The sequence below is a fragment of the Harmonia axyridis genome, chromosome 6 (genome assembly GCF_914767665.1).
Source record: "Harmonia axyridis chromosome 6, icHarAxyr1.1, whole genome shotgun sequence".
NCBI classification, from domain to species: domain Eukaryota; kingdom Metazoa; phylum Arthropoda; class Insecta; order Coleoptera; family Coccinellidae; genus Harmonia; species Harmonia axyridis.
Window position 1 is genome coordinate 2,418,166 of NC_059506.1, and position 16,979 is coordinate 2,435,144.

General features: G+C 34.2%; 2 protein-coding genes across 2 annotated transcripts in view; one reads left to right on the top strand and one right to left on the bottom strand.

Annotated features, from left to right (window-relative positions):
• The window catches only part of LOC123682573, a 386,250-nt gene that overhangs the window by 87,249 nt on the left and 282,022 nt on the right, over positions 1-16,979 (bottom strand). The window lies entirely within an intron of this gene.
• The window catches only part of LOC123682574, a 64,755-nt gene continuing 47,793 nt past the window's right edge, over positions 18-16,979 (top strand). Inside the window, exons 1-4 of the mRNA XM_045621285.1 lie at positions 18-393; positions 3,217-3,314; positions 10,462-10,647; positions 13,793-13,907. Of these exons, the coding sequence (XP_045477241.1) occupies positions 295-393; positions 3,217-3,314; positions 10,462-10,647; positions 13,793-13,907 (498 nt within the window). The 5' untranslated portion in view covers positions 18-294. The remainder of the gene's footprint in view (positions 394-3,216; positions 3,315-10,461; positions 10,648-13,792; positions 13,908-16,979) is intronic.

Below are 16,979 nucleotides of genomic sequence, written 5' to 3' on the forward strand. Positions count from 1 at the left end.
CACGCGTCCACATCAGAAATTGGTTCAAAAATTCACTGCAGCGTAATCACTGTCAGTTAATGTTGCTGTCTCGACGTATAACAAACTTTCGTTCATTACTTCTGCTACCTTACCTGCTTCATAAGTTGGTTATTCCAAGTCGATAAGACGTTGAAATTACCATTAGACTACGATAATACTTTGGATCGTCACGTTTTTGTTTATCTTATCTCAGATGTATTCACAGTGCTACTCACTTGAGTTGTAATAGGTCTGTGTTTGTTATTTGTGTGTCTGTATAGTGAAGGTGTAGTAATGATTTTGAGGAATATCAACTTTGTTGACGAACTCAATGATGAGTTAAGAGATTTAATAGACGAGATTACTCCTCATTTTGAAGAAAGTTTGACAAGGGTAAGTGTATTTCTCTAATTCTGTGGTTATTCCGTTCATTCTTCCACATCTTGTAAACAAAATCGTGCGAGAATATATCAGAAACGCACAGTTTTCATGGTTATATTTTATTATTCTATGTTGGTTATCCGAACTTTCCGCCACGGCTTTATCTGTCAATTCATCAATTTGCCTTAAAGAAATCAGTTCTGCCAACCAACATTTTTCAATGCAAAAATCACTAAAATATATTTATGGGAATATTTCATTAATTTCGATGAAAATGCAATGAATTAGAGAAAATAATGTATAATACTCGTACAGAAGGCTCATTCTACCACTCGTTCATTCCAAAACTCGCCACTTCGTGGCTCGTTTTTGAATTTTGAACTAGTGGGAGAATATCAATGCCTTCTGCACTTGTATTATAAAAAACTATTCTCTATTTCAGTATCGTAATGAGATCATTACAGTTCTAAAAGCAGTGCTGTAATGAACTCATTACAGCATCGTTATCAAGTTATATTTTTCGTTTTGTGGTTGTCTCTACTGCCTTCCAATCCTATCGAATTTCAACAAACGTCAATAACTGTCAACATAATGTATAATTTGGATATAGTGAAATGCTTTGCAGCATTTCAATGTGTGACGATTTTGTCACACATAATTCAGGAATTTAATGCGTAATTTTAAATTATTTGAAAATTCAAAACGTACGATTCAAATTCAAATTCCGTAATCTGTCAATTTTCGTAACAGTCACACCAACTGCCAAGATACAATACAAAAGTCGCTAGGATGTATAATTTGAATTTTTCATTGAATTTCGACAATATATCACAAAGCTTGACTGAACTAGAGAAAATATCGTCTAATACTTGTTGCAGAAGGCAATTCCAACACTCATGCGTTCCAAAACTCACTCCTTCGTCGCTTGTTTTCGAATTTCGCATTCGTGTTGGAATAGGAGCCCATTCTGCAACTTGTTTTAGAATATACTATTATATTTTGAAGATTTGAATACATTCACATGAAGAAGTGTCTTACTCTTTCATACATCAAAAATCACTTTGTTTTCAAAGTAGGCTTCAACCTCGGTAATTACTTCTTTATTAAAGAGCCACATTTCTTTCTCTGCAGCATCTGTGCTCCACCGTTGGAACAGAGTCTGAATAACTCTAATCAAGTTATTGCTTTGCTTGCACAGTATTTTTTCCCATGAAAATATAGCTTTCTATCAATACATAAAACTTGTTCTTGTAAACTTTTTAAACAACAACAAATGTAGCCTCACTCAACCTTCAATATCTTGCTTCAGTCTTAACTCCTTGTTTCGAATTAATTTGAAGCTTGGTACTAACCAGTTGTAAAGTATGAATTGCAAATATTTGACCAAAATTAATTAATTAAAAGATATAATAATGACGACCAGTTGAAGTAAATACCTACAACAAACGTTTTCATAATTGGGTTATGAGTTAACATTGTTATATTATTTCGGAAGCGAGAAGCGACCTACTTTGAACGTAATACTTTACATTTGACTGAATCATACATATTATATTTTGTTTATACTTGACCCATTGCCGGTATAAGCAATCACTGAGGAAGAATACATTGGTAAAATATTGTAATTGGTCTGAGAAATTCATGGGATTACCTCTACCGGTCATAAAATAAGCAAAACGTCGAGTCAGGAGTTTGAGAATATATTTCTCATGTGTTAAAGTTCATGGTGTTCTTGATATTTAAATTTAATTTAACTGGTCACTTGTCAATTCATACAGTGAAAAAACCTGTATGGATATATAACTAAGTAAATGACCACTTGAAATGTTAATGGCTTCAATATGAAATGGTTCTAAGGTACATTCCAAGTCTACGAAAAATGTGTTTTATATTATTTGATCAAAACTTGAAAGCTTTGTTTCTGGAGCATTATCAATCATATTTGGCTTTAGAATTTTCTTAGAATATTTCTACAGAAACTCAAGTATTCTAAAGCGATTGTCGTTTTTTATTTTTAATAGGTATTTGCTGTAAAAAAATCTTGGGTTCATTATTTCAATCTGTTGACAATCATTTAAGTCATTCGACTGAGACAGTCTTCCTCTTTTTATCCTTCATTTCATTTCTTTCATATTCCATGAAAACTACATTTAATAGTCATTCAAAACTCTATCTTAAAAATTATACATGGAGTTGGAGTATTATATAACACAAATGAACTCTTCAATGAGACAAGGCAACTTAAATTTGAACAACTGTATATATATATATATGAGTGCATTCTAAGACAAATAAAGAAAAACGTTGAACCTGTGCAGCATAACTATGTCACAAGATATGCTTCAAACCATTCTATCCCGATTCCCAGATTATATGGCACGCATTTACAGCACAGTTTTCTATATAATGGCGCCAAATTCTATGATAGTTTGCCCATCCAGTTTAAAGTTAATTGTAATCCTCGACAAAAAGGTTATAAAAATAGATTGAAAGTTTATATAATGGAAAATCCTGAGAGATTTGTGAGAGTATTGACTTGCTAGTATTTTCAACTATGACTCACTCTTTATGTGTTTTTTTTTTTATTTTGTTACTGTTATTATTAATGGTCTTCTCCTGTATACACGTTTGGCAATAATTTTCATTTTTAGGTCTGTCTTTTGCACGCGATAATTATTCATTCAAATGCAACAGATTGTGAATACATACAAGCTTTGCTTAGGTCATTCACAATCTTGTTATTTTATTTTCATATTCTATTTGATGAGATGAATAAATTATTATTATTATTATTATGATATACAAACATGATTGTATTTGTCATTTTTTTTTCAGGCCTTCAAGAATGATACATTATCATATCACCGGCAAGAAAGGAAGGACTGTATTCATACATTGGACAATGTTGTTCATAACATAGGAGAGACAATTATGTAAGTTTTACTTGATTCATTCATTTATTCATCAATGTAAAACACGTTCCAAAAAAGATCTACCTTTCAATATTGAAGCTGAAGCAAATCTACGAATGTATAGTGGGTATGAAATGCATCCTATACCTACGTGTCATTTTTGGAAACAAAGTGTTCTGGAGAAGTCGTGGAGCCGTTTTCCTTAGAACACAAGTCACACAATGCAGTTAACGATGGTCTTGTGGAATATATACAATTTTGTCATAAAATATAATTTCCCGCAATAAGGAAAACATTTATTGAAGAAAAAATAATCGTAGAAAATATCACCAAAAATCCAATCAAAAATTTCCTCATTTTCTTTGTATTGAAATGTCACCAGAATCTAATGGTTCGTTTCTCAGATAACAACTGGAAAATATTGAGAAGAAAATATGCTTTTAGTTTCAAAGTTAACACAAGAACTCAAGCCGATCGAAAACTAGAAATAAAACGTTGTATCTTCGCTGATTGAGTCCTTGAAGTGCAGCAATTTTCATCGAAAAGTCATCTTCAATGAGGAGGCCAATTTTCACTCCGAAGGCTACGTTAATAAACAGAATTTTAGCATTTGAAGTTCGGAAAATACATGAATGATTGGTGAAAAACCTCAACGTGTCACTGTTTGGTGCGGTTTTTGGACTGGTGGTGTGATTGAACCATACATATTCGAAAATGCGGTTGGTACAACTTTTACGGTGAATGGATTACGCTAACGAAATTTGATTAGTGTTTTTTATGGTAGGAATTGAAAGATATTGATGTGGACGACGTTTATTTTCAACAAGACGGTGCTACATATCACTCAAGCAACTAAACATTCGCCATTTTGCAAGAAAAGTTTCCTGTCCGTGTTCTCGATGAGATGTGCCTGATTAGCCATCGAGATTTTGGGACATAAAACCTACAGACTCTTTCTTTGGGGACTACGTGAAAAATATGGTCCATTCCAATGTTCCACAATCTTTCTAGACTAGATGGCATTCGTGAAAATAAGGAGGACCTATACCCGCAAATGTGCGAATTCGTTATAGAAATTTTCATGAAAAAGATATGGTGCTGCAACCGTAACCGTGGAAGCCATTTGTCTGATATTGTTTTCCATCGTCAATGACATATCTTCCTCTTCACAATTGAAGAAACATCCATTGATTTCTATTAAAATATATCGGATATTTTTTATATAAAAATTACATTTCTTGTTGGAGAACCCTTTATTAGCTATAATTTCCTTAAAGGTCTTACGAACGTTGAATAAAAAATGTGAAACAAAAACATTGAATAAGTCCTACATTCAGATCTAAAATATATTCGTTCAAATGATGTAATAATATGTAGAAAGTGCATAGAGACAGAGGAATCGACTCCGATACGCTTGATGATTGCATCAGCTGATACAATAATATAGTTGACACAATATAGTTCTCAGTACTATTCTCCCATTATCCGCTTTATAATCACGTGACAAGAGGCTCAACCTTCTCTATTCAATGTTGGAGTCAATGCTCTGCACTGCACTATCGACGCTTTGCTCTCAATATACAGGTTGTTTCTTGTGTGTCGTACTTTTTGTGATGCTTATATCAGTTTATCAAATATTTATTAATCTCCCTACAGATTGGGTAAATAAATACCAAAACTTATAATTAATGCATGCATTAGAGATTACTAGCTGGATCTTAATGATAATTTGGATTTTCCTGAGGATTACTAGAGTTTTTCCTCGAAATCGATAGCAGATACGACAAAACCATAACAAACCAAAAAGTGTAGTAGTGTGGACCAGAGTTTCTTTTTCTACATTTTTCTAAACTAACAGCCATTCATCAAAATATAGTTTTGGAGGAAGGAAGCAGGCATCCTTCCAGAAAAAAATATCGCCCTGTAGATTTGCATTCAAAATTAGCATATCACATGGTGAAAACTTTAAACTGGAATATCTATGGCCAATTCAAATTAAATATCTTGTGAAGGGAAGGTTATACGAGAAAAAAACTTAAACTTTAATACAAGTATCTCAAAACAAAATGTTTGGGGAATCATATTATAGGACTTTTTATCCTAAAATGATCCGGAAATCTGTCATTTTCATTTGTATCTCCAATTTAGGAACACCGTGTAATTACCCCCAGTATCCCCCCATTTCTACGCTCTTGTCGTGAACTTTGAGTTTAGAACAATAATATTTTAATTGACAATTTGATATGAAATGAATTGTAATTTATTGTGAATGTTAGCAGTGTCTGAAATCAGTATTTCCTTTTTGAACGGCACCAGGCAGATAGCGGGAATTCGAAAAATTTTGAAGAGCGCCACCTAACAGAACTCTGGTTAAGCTGAACACCAAAGCAACATGTGGATCTCTCAAAAAGTCTTAAACAAAATCGAATCATTGCACATACCAGGTATTCTATGCATCTTAATTAGAACCAAACATATGGATCTAATTATCTAGTCTAACATAAATTCTAACCAAATAAAATGTCGTTTTCTTGTCAGGGTGGAACGAACACATCCTCCAGTAACTCCAAAGCTCTTCACCTCCTCTCTTCCTCAATTCAACCCACATCAAACACACTCACAAGTTCATTCTCATGCTTCTGTTTTCAATGTTAAACAAGAAGTTGCAGCCGATTTCACTGAATGTATCCAATTAGTTTGTCGAGAGGACACTTTATCGTATGAGTGACAGCTCGAGTGGTTTTGTTTTCTTGCGTATCACTTTCTTATGTCCCGTTTTCCACTAGGATTCTGAATTATTCTGAACAAATATTACGGCTTCGTGGCAAGAAGGGATTGCAGATGTCTCAGTTCTTTTTCGTATGGAAATACCGAGATTCAGAAGGTCTGGATGAACAGATCGCATGGGAGTATTGATTGTTCTAGTTTATTCGAACTGGTAGGGACTAAAACGCTTGTTTTGAATTCGAAATGGGATATGGCAGGATTTAGGTTTATGTGTATACAAGTATGATAAATTTAAAAGCGGGGTCTTATTGTATAAGAAAAATATAAGGGGTAGACCTCAGCTGCATGTGGAAATCGTGGATTGTTCGATCGATGTATATTCATAATTCTTTACGAATGAAAATATCATTAGATGGAGAAATCGACTCTGGTTTTTTTTTTCGATGTCTCAATTGAATTTTCTATATTTACGATAGAGCTATCAAAACAAAATTCTCCAGGAATCCTCAAATTGTTTCTGCTTTATTACTCTTTTCAATAAAATTTAGTGTTTCAACCCATCACGTTGTGGAATTTTCAGAATTCAAATAGGTATCGAATAGGACAAATGCGTCTGTTCGTCGTCCAATGAAATTTTTGGAAACTATAAGTGTTATTTTCTTATTCGCATGAAATTGGATCATTGATCGAATCCTATACCGCTATATTGAGAAAATAAAGTCATTAATATTATTATTATATCCCAGCTCGAGAACACAAACATGGAATTCATATGCAAAGCAAAAAAGAATCAAATTATGAAAAATTAATAAAGACCCATAATTTCAATTTTGAGTTTATATTAATCAGTGAACATCGGATTTGGGACACCTTGCAAAATCTTAGTAATGAAAAATTAATATTATAATAGTTCTTTCAACAATTAATTGTCCCAAATTTGAAGTTCAGTGAGTGAATCTCTTTTTGACTTAGAGAAAAAGTCTTCCAGGACTCCCGATCTCTTTTGTCGAAGTAATAAGATATCAGAAAGCTGATCGTAGATATCTTCTCGAGTTCTCGTTCTCGAGTTAATGAATGCTTTAAATATTTCGCTATATCTAGGTTGAAAACTTTCTTTCAGTAATTTCATGGTTTATTTCAGATAGGATATAGAGTAGCGTTGGTGTTTTGTAATTGGGACTCCCTGATGTATATGATAACAATTATACAATGTACACCAATTGAATTAAACCTCGAAACAAAGGAAAAATATTTTAAATAAGGTATCCCATTTCAAGAAACAAGACAAAAAACTCAATATCTTCGAAATGGACGACATTTTTGAATAACCGGTATCAGGAGGCTTTTCCAAAAATCTGCTACTAAAGACCTGCAGAAGCTAATTTGTAAAACACCAACTCCTTTCTATATCTCTAAAATGGTTATTAATTTCTATGATCTGTAAAGATCATGTAAACCAAAAAAATTTCTGACCAAAAACGTTTTTCGAATATCTCGAACGGAACCCAAGAGTCTTATATTTTTGAGATACTTTCATTGAGCATCGAATTTGGGACACCCTGTACTGAATACAATATTACCCGTTGGTTTTGCATGTATGAATTATGAATATTATCCTCTGAATACCAACAGTTTTTGGTCCAGTGGTTGAATAATTCAGCAAGAAATACCGAGAAAAAGTATATTGTTTATTTCATAACAATTATTTTTTGATATCCTTGAGATGAAAGGAAATACTCGCATTAACCGTAGTGAAAAATTTTTAGTGTTTTTGTAGACAGGTATGCAACAATCTATACAGGGTGATTCATTGGTAAATACTAAGGGTAGATAGGGGACACGGAGGCGAGTAGGAATAACCTATTTTTGAAAGGTCTATTTCTCTTTATAATTAAGATTGTTTTATTGATTTTGTCAATTTCATCAATTACCCATAATTTTCGAAACACCCTAACCATTTCCATGATATTTGGTACGTTTATTTTCTGCCAACAACTACTTCATACAGACATATCACAACAGATTATTTTTTTCATGTCCCGCCTAGGAAAAATTGATGAATATGATTCAACTCAAAAAAAAACAACAATTATTGAACTAGTTCATGTATAAATTATGATATGGCAATACTTTGTGAAAGAATTCGTTCCAGTCTTTCCCCTGCGGTTATTGAGTCCTATAAAATAATTTCGCGTTTCAATAACTTTTATCGTAATACGTAATTGCAATATCGTTATGAGAATTGGCGTTTTCGAAACATTTCATTGGTAATTGTTAAAAATTGATTCAATTCGTGATTATATGACAGTGTTGTTAGAACTTGGACATCATTATTGAACTGTTGATTGGAAAAAGTAGATATTAATTAGAATATCGGTCACTAATGAGATTAATAATCAAGTATGGTAATTCAATAAGCATTGCGCGTTTGGGATAAATTGTAATTTTTATATGATTCTTTCAGATAATCACGTCTCGAAAATGTTTGATCTCAACCATTTTGTAGTTCCGAAAATAAACGTAAATAAAACATACTGTCATTTAGAATATCGATCAGATTTTATTTCAAATACAGGGTGATTACTTGCGATGGCCTAATAGACATTTATGGAAAAATAATCATAATTTTACGCTAAAAATTTGCATATTGGGGTTTGAGACAATGATCTTTCTCCCTAAAATATTTTCAGATCTCTAAAATATACGGTTATACTGGATACATACAACTATTTCCTTATTTCAAATGGCACACATTAGGTAGCTTTTCTGATGGCAATTTCAGCAGTATGCCATACCTTGGTTAAAAACTCAGTGATTCATGAGTAAATACTATTCTTATGGAAAAAAATGGTGGTGACGAGGACTTACATTATTTCAATATAAAAAGTTTTTTCGGAAAAAACCCTTTTTCATTTTCGATATTGCAACTATGTAGACGGTTGCGATTTGGACCAAAAATATACAGGGTGCTTACCAAAAGATCATGAACTGCTTGGACAACTCAAAGGAAAAAACCTTTTTCATTTTCGATATTGCAACTATATACACGGTTGCAATTTGTACCAAAAATATACAGGGTGCTTACCAAAATATCATGAACTACTTGGACAACTCAAAGAGAGGGGGTTACGTAAGCAAACTCTATACCTAGAATAAATACTTCAAGAGTTATCATTCTTATGATCTATCATTAATTACTACAACATAAAACTCGGATGACCTACATATAAACGTAAATAAAAAAATCTTTATTGTATACATGAACCAAAATAACAAATGTATAAGAGTACGTATCGAGGAAGAATTTTGAATGAGGAAAAAACGTAAGGTCTAACTACATATGTGGAGTAGTCTGTGCATTGAGTGATAAACGTATATGTTATTTGTTATATTATATGTTTATTAATCAGCGTCTGTGGAATCCAGGAAAACACAGAAACTAAAATTCGATGTTTCGATAATTAAATTTGACATTTCATGAATTTTAATCAATTGTTTGATAGGATTGCTGAGAAATCCATTGACCAATAAAATTTTTAATTACATATATTTGATAACAATTCATGAAATGTCAAATTTAGTTATCAAAACATTGAGTTTTAGTTTCTTTCTGTGTTTTCCGGAAGTCACAGACTATTCCACACAGTTCAAAATTACGGTTTTTGCTGATTTATTGTTCTTCCTCGATTACTCTCAAAGTATTCATTTTAAGGATAGGGTTCGCTTCAGTAACCCCCTCATTTCAAACGTAGAATTGACTGAAATGATAAAAAATATAGGTTTTAACTTGAAAATCTTGAATTTGAGTTGTCCGAGTTCATGATCTTTATATAAACAACCTGTACATTTGTCGTTTCAATGACAAACAGTCTCATAATAGGTACATAATTTTGCTGACTGTTTCCAAATCCTGTTCATATAGTCTTATTGATTTTTTTGAAACTAATCGGAGAGTCATTTTTCTGATCAATCAAAAACGTGAATTATGATAACACAGATTGATTTTTGAAAAATGTGAAAATGTGTTCCTCCATCTGAAATTTGGAGCCAGATGTTTCTATATTGCTTCGGAACCTTCTCCAAGTACATAGCATAATTGCTCATTTTTTATTAACGAACAATCTCAGCCTCCGTCGACAACTTCGGCATCTTTACGAAGTATTTTTGCAGGGCAACTAGTAATTTGCAACCTTCATAATAGTCCCCTCAAAATACACTACCACCATCCAATCTCCTCGTCAACATTGTTAACTAAAAACCCCCCAAGATTGACTTACTATCCCATCTTTATACAACGCCATCAGCGCCAAACCCATTCAACCTACACTGATGTTGTTCCCCAAAATTGCATCTCTTCTCATCGAACTGCACCGACTTAATCGAATCATAAAGCAGTATGAAGCCAGGGGCGGCAGTTGCACTAACAGTCTCTCATTTTCAGCGAGCTGCGTAAATTGCAGCTACCCTGGGTGCCAGACTTCAGGATAAATCAATTAAGGGCGCATTTGGGGATGCTGTGTTTGGACGTCAGTCTGAATTTGGGATCGCTGACGATCGAAGGCGACTACGAGGCCAACAATGCGAGACTGCAGGAGTTCCTACCTGTTGCACACGAGGGAAAAGCCACGTGAGTGTTTTCAGAGTTCCGGCACGTAAACGTTTGAAGTTTCGATGGAAATTTGAGGACGTTAAACGAGTTTGAATTGTGTTGTTAACGCCTCGTTGCTTTTCACTCAATCGTTATTTGATAAAAGTCATTTTAGGTTAGGTATCAGTTTTCGTTATTGTTTCAGTTGAGGGTACGTTATTTATTCGGATGATCATTTTAGTGTTTGTTTATAATTGGATTATTTTTGTTTCATAAGCACTTATGTCTTGCATACTCCGCAAGAAAAATGTAGTTAGACAACGTGAAAACCACTTTGGATAGATCAACTAAAAGTAGAATTAACATGTTGGTTTTGAATTATTTCAAAGGAATGATACGATTAGTTATCAAATTATACAGTTAGTTTTCATTTTCCCTATCATTCAACTGACAACTGAAACGAATTGGAATGAAACTGAGTTTTTGAAAGAATTTATTTAATTTTTGATTGATAGTACATAGTGGGCCACGGTTGATGGTGTCCTGCACTCATGAATAACGAAACATACGATTTCATTGAAAATTTTGTTGGGTAGGAACCACTGCGTAAAACATAGCTTCAATTAATTATTCATTCCATACTTCGAAGTCTAGAAAACTGAAATTTCGGATTACTAATATTCCGAGCATCATTAAGGTCCCTAATCATATACAGGTTTGTTCAGTGTCTCCTTTCAAATGGAATGACATTTCATAAGATGTATAGAAAGACAATAAATTTCCCTTCGGATGATATAAGATGTTCTTATATTTGAATTGTGAAGTTTCCTGATTAAAAGCAAGTTTTCATTCCACAAAAAATTAATAATATAATAATAATAAATTGCCTTTATACATTATACATTAGTTTAAGGTGTCCATGAAAGTTATAGAGTTCCAGATAAAATTAGGAACCACTGCGTAAAACATAATGTTATAGAGTTCAACAATGTGTCACAAGCAATGCCGACTCTCAAATTATCATAATTCACATGTTCTATAACATTTCAAGAATATTCAAAACAAATCTAGCTATCTTAATATTGTCATTCGAATGAAAACTTGCTTTTTATTAGGAAACCTCACAATTTAGGTATCTAATTTTAATTATTTGTTTTAGAATTAGATACCTGAATTGTAAGGTTTCCTAATAAAAAGCAAGTTTTCATCCGAATGACAGTATTATATATGTTATATCGTCTAAAACGAAATTTCATTTTTATACAATAGGTACATCTCTTGATATGCAGGTCATTCCATTTGAAAATATGCACTTTTTATTATTTTGTATGTCTCGTTTGAACAACCCTCGAAGATTAGGGACGTATTTTATTACACTTAAATTATACACGCAATATTGTTAATTTGAAACCAAAATTTCAGCTTTTCTGGCTTCAATGTACTGAAGTGATAAATGTTCAATCAAAACTATGTTTTGAGTTTTCCAAAAAAAAAAAATGTAATCAATCAATTGCTCAAAAATTGCTAGAGATAAGGAAAAAGAAGTTAATACATAAATAATCAAGAAGCTACGGCAGACCGGAAAGCATAATAATATACAGGGTGTTCTATTTGAAATATCGAAGTTGTTACTACTAATGGATAACAGTGGCAACACCGCTGTGCTAAAAATATTTTAGATCGATAGAGCTGTGGTTCCCACCAAAGAAACCAAATTGTCAATAAAATCGATTTGTTCTCCGTGAAAGACCAGGGTATCTTCGACCATGGCCCACCCTGTATACTGTCATAGACTTCCAAATACCTAAACTTCTTTTTGAAATATTGTATGGAAACTTCGCAAAAATTAGTTCTTATTGAGCTGGGTGTTCAACTTATCTTGGTAACCCCAATTCTCTCGAAAACGGCCGAATATTTTTTAATTCTGTTAACGGCGTTTTGTAGAAGTCAATGTTGACTAGAGATGTGCGTAAAAGGAAATTGGGCTTATCAAGATAAACAAATCACCTTGAAGTGGTCAATCGGATTCGTTCAAGAACTTAATGACTCAATATTCTTCACCCATCATTTTTAAAGGGTTTTTTCACACCGAAACTAATTTTAAACCAACCCTATATCAATTTGATTTTCTTAAAGGGTTGCCAACTCACTTAAGAAGATGATTGTTGATCCACCCAGGAATTCTACAAAATGTCCTCCCATCACAGAACAGAATCTACTCGTTTTCCGTAAATAATTATTTACGGAAAACGCGTGAAGAGCATTAACTGCTTAACTTCTTGAACGAATCCGATTGACCATCTCAGGGTGATTTAGCTACGCTTTATGTGGGCCGCCCTGTATAACAGACATCTCTAATAATTTTTCTCTATTTCAGTATCGTAATGAGGTCATTACAGTTCTATAAACAGTGCTGTAATGAACTCATTACAGCATCGTTTTCAGTTATATTTTTCGTTTTGTGGTTGTCTCTTCTGCCTTTCAATCCTATCATAATTTCATCAAGCAACAAAAATCAAAATAATGTATAATTTGGATTTAGTGAAATGATTTGCAGCATTGTTCTCAATTTCTCTTAATTCTGGTGGTGTTAAATCGATTTCGTCAGAGATAATTCATGAATTCAATGAGTAATTTCAAATTATTTAATTTCGATACGTACGATTTAAATTCAAATTGTAACAGTCAAACCAACTGCCAAGATACAATACAAAAGTCACTAGGATGTATAATTGGCATTTTCAATTGAATTTCGACAATATTTCACAAATCTTGACTGAAATAGAGAAAATATCGTCTAATACTCGTTGCAGAAGGCAATTCCAACACCCTTGCGTTCGAAAACTCGCTCCTTCATCGCTCGTTTTCGAACTCCGCATTCGTGTTGGAATAGGAGCCCATTCTGCAACTTGTTTTAGAATATACTATTATTTAGATGTACTGTAAAAAGTCTAGAGTGAATTTATCACCTTTTCTAAATGTAAAAACAATCTGAAAATATTCTCAAATTGACACATCCGAGGTAATTTTCCGTTGAGCAAATAAAGGCCAGCTTCCCAGCAATCAAACAAAAGCGAATTAAACGGAATAAAATTCTAAAATTGCCGGCAGCCCCCCCTCAAGGGCTGCCAAATGACAAGCCATGAGCTTCTATTAAAATCGTGATTGTTGGCTTCTCTTTCAGCATTACCTTCAATAACATGGCGGCAAAGGGCAGAGTGGGGCTATTCATTAACGATGATTCTTTGTTGCCAGAGAATTACGACATAGTTTACGAGACCAGAAAAGTCGATATAAGGGTAAGTAGTAATATGTCTCTGATGGCTCTTGAAGCGTGGAGTTCGATTAGGAGTTAAGTGCTTCGTTTTGGTCCTTTTGGAGGAATTACGTGGAAAATAGGGTTGAAAATGAGTTAGAGAAATATTGCTTTCGGCAGGACAAGGATATTTCGGGGTTCAGAGAGTTTCTGAAGTTTTATGACGCAGTTGATGATGGCAGATGAAGATAATAGTTCAATAATTCGATAAAAAATAAAACAAGATAAAACTGGCCTGATGGAAGAAATTGTTCTGGTAGTATAGTTTTTCAGAGTTATATTAGGTGTACAACTTTGCTGCCGCCATTTTGCAATGTATGGCTGCAGCGATAAGAGGTAGTCGAAATAAATAGATCGTAGATGTCATAAAATATAAGCTTAGGTATTTGTGAACATAACGCCATCGAAATATTAGTCGATTTGTGTCTGCTTTATAAATTTATCCTCGATTAAAAATGTCAGCTAAAAAGTCAAATTATTATCGTCATTTGCGGGGGGTTTTGATTTTCTGCTTTGATATGAAGCAATCTGCGGCTGAGGCTCATTGAATGCTATCAAATACCAATGGTGGGGTCACTTTTAGTGAAAGAACGTGCCGAGAGTGGTTTTAACGCTTCAACAACGGTGATTTTGACGTCGAAGACAAGCATGGCTGTGGGACAGAAAAGGTTTTCAAAGTGCTGAATTGGAGGCATTACATGAAAAAGACTTGTGTCAAATGCAACAAGAATTGGCAGAATCATTGGGAGTGAAGCAACAAGCCATTTCAAAAAGCCTGAAAGTCATGGAAATTATTCAGAAACAAAGAAATTGGGTGCCGTACGAGTTGAAGCCGAGAGATGTTGAATGGCGTTTGATTGCTTGTGAACAGCTGCTTTAAAGGCAAAGACAGTAGCGATTTCTGCATCTTATTGTGACTGGAGACCAAAAATGGGTTCATTACGATAATCCCAAGCGCAGAAAAGCATTGAGATATCCCGGCCATGTTTTCATGTTGACGGCCAAACCGAATATTCAAGGTTCCATGGTCATGCTCAGTATTTGGGGGACCAGCTCGGCCTAGTGTATTATTAGTTGTTAAAACCAACTGAAACAATCACAAACGATCGTTACCGAACGCAATTCATGCGTTTGAGTCGAGCACTGGAGGACAAACGCCGCAATACGAGAGACATGATAAAATTATTTTATAGCATGACAATAATGTTTGACCCCATGTCACGAAAGTGGTCAAGACATACTTAAAAACGTTGAAATTGGAAGTCATACCACATCCACCGTATTCTCCAGACGTTGCTTTTTCGGAAGATCGCTTGATTCTTGGTTCTATAAATGGTACACAGCCTGGCTGGCGAGCACTTCCGGTCTTATGTAAAGTGAAAAATTGAATCAATTCATGGATTGCTTCAAAAAATGACCAGGGATTCTTTTCTTACGCTGCCCGAAAGATGGGAGAAAGTAATAGCCAGTGATGGACAATACTTTGAATCATAAATATAGAGCCAGTTTTTTGCAAGAAAACCTCGAATTTCGGAAAAAAAACGGCGGAAGCAAAGCCTATGTTTAATATAATTCATAAGAGGTATATTCTCCCAATTAGTGCACAGGGTGTCCTAACATTACCGTGACCTTCAAGAATAATCCATCTTCTGTAGTAAAGATTCGTCCTTGCTTTCGAAATAGGCCTTGAAAATCACTTCTTCATCAGAGTCAAATTTCTTCTACTAGATAGCTCCAAACAATGTTCGGAATCTATTATGCGTTGTTGTTTTTGATTAGCGGTGGGCAAGCGCGGCACCAATGGGAATGGAGCCCCACCTTTAAAATCTCGATTCACAAGAAATAACACATTTTCATTTGCGAGCAAACTTATTGAATTATGTTACGAAATAAAAATAAATAAAGGACTATAATGTAGAGCATGTAGTGTTTTGTTCACGTATACTTAAATAAAAGAAGTTTTTCAAGCTCTATGACAAAATTTGACAGATGATAGCTGCGAAACTCAAACTTTCGATGATTTTTATAGTTTCATAAGAAATTTATATATCATATCATTGAATTTTGGAAAGGAAAAAAATCGATTTTATTCGTTATAGACATTTTCATTGTTTACAAACAAAACAAAAACACAAGTTTTTCATAACTTCAAAAGTAATTTCAACCAACAAAAATGGTTATACCAATGGATTCTACTGAAATGAGCGCCTCAAGAATGTTTTTGTTACATTTTCACAGCAACAGTAATAAAGAAATTATGCGAACTTTTCATTTCACGCAATTTTCCAATTTGTTTTCTTATCTCAAACACATTCGACACCAAATTTGGAACACCCAACACATCAGAATATATCTTGATGAAGATAATTTCTTTTTGAAAACTTTGCCACCCTGTATCTCAAAAGGAGTCTCTGCTGATTTGGGAGTGCCGTAACACCATAAAGCAACTGGCCAGAGGAAATAAAGTGACTCTACTATGGGTAACTGGGCACTGCGGGGTTGAAGGAGATGAAAAAGCTGATGAACTTTCAAAAAGTGCATCAAGGTTAACACCTGCTGGACCTGAGCCTTTCTGTGGGATAGGAAAAGACCAATATAAAGCTGCGGTCCAGCAATGTGAGTTGAACAAAAGGATAATTCACTGCACTAACACTTCTGGACTTGTTCAGGCAAAGAAATTCGTGACAATATCACCTACCTACGCCAAAAAGCTCTTGAAGCTGTCACGAGCCGAGCTTCGGGTGATGGTCAGACTTCTGACGGGACACTGTCGGTACAAACATCATTTGTACCGTATGGGAAAGTCAGTAGACGAGATTTGCAGGCTCTGTGATCGGAAACAGAAACAGCCGAACACTTGATATGCAAGTGTCCGGAGCTGGCTGGCCAAAGAACCATTCACATGGGTAAGCCTGTCCTGGATACCAGAGAGGTAACGGCCAAGGTCCCTAAGGAGGTTGTCAATTTTATTAACGTAATTGACGACCTCCCTGGGTTTCTATGAATGAGTAGGGTAGAGAACAAAAGATCTGCATGGTCGCAGTTCCCGGAAGGC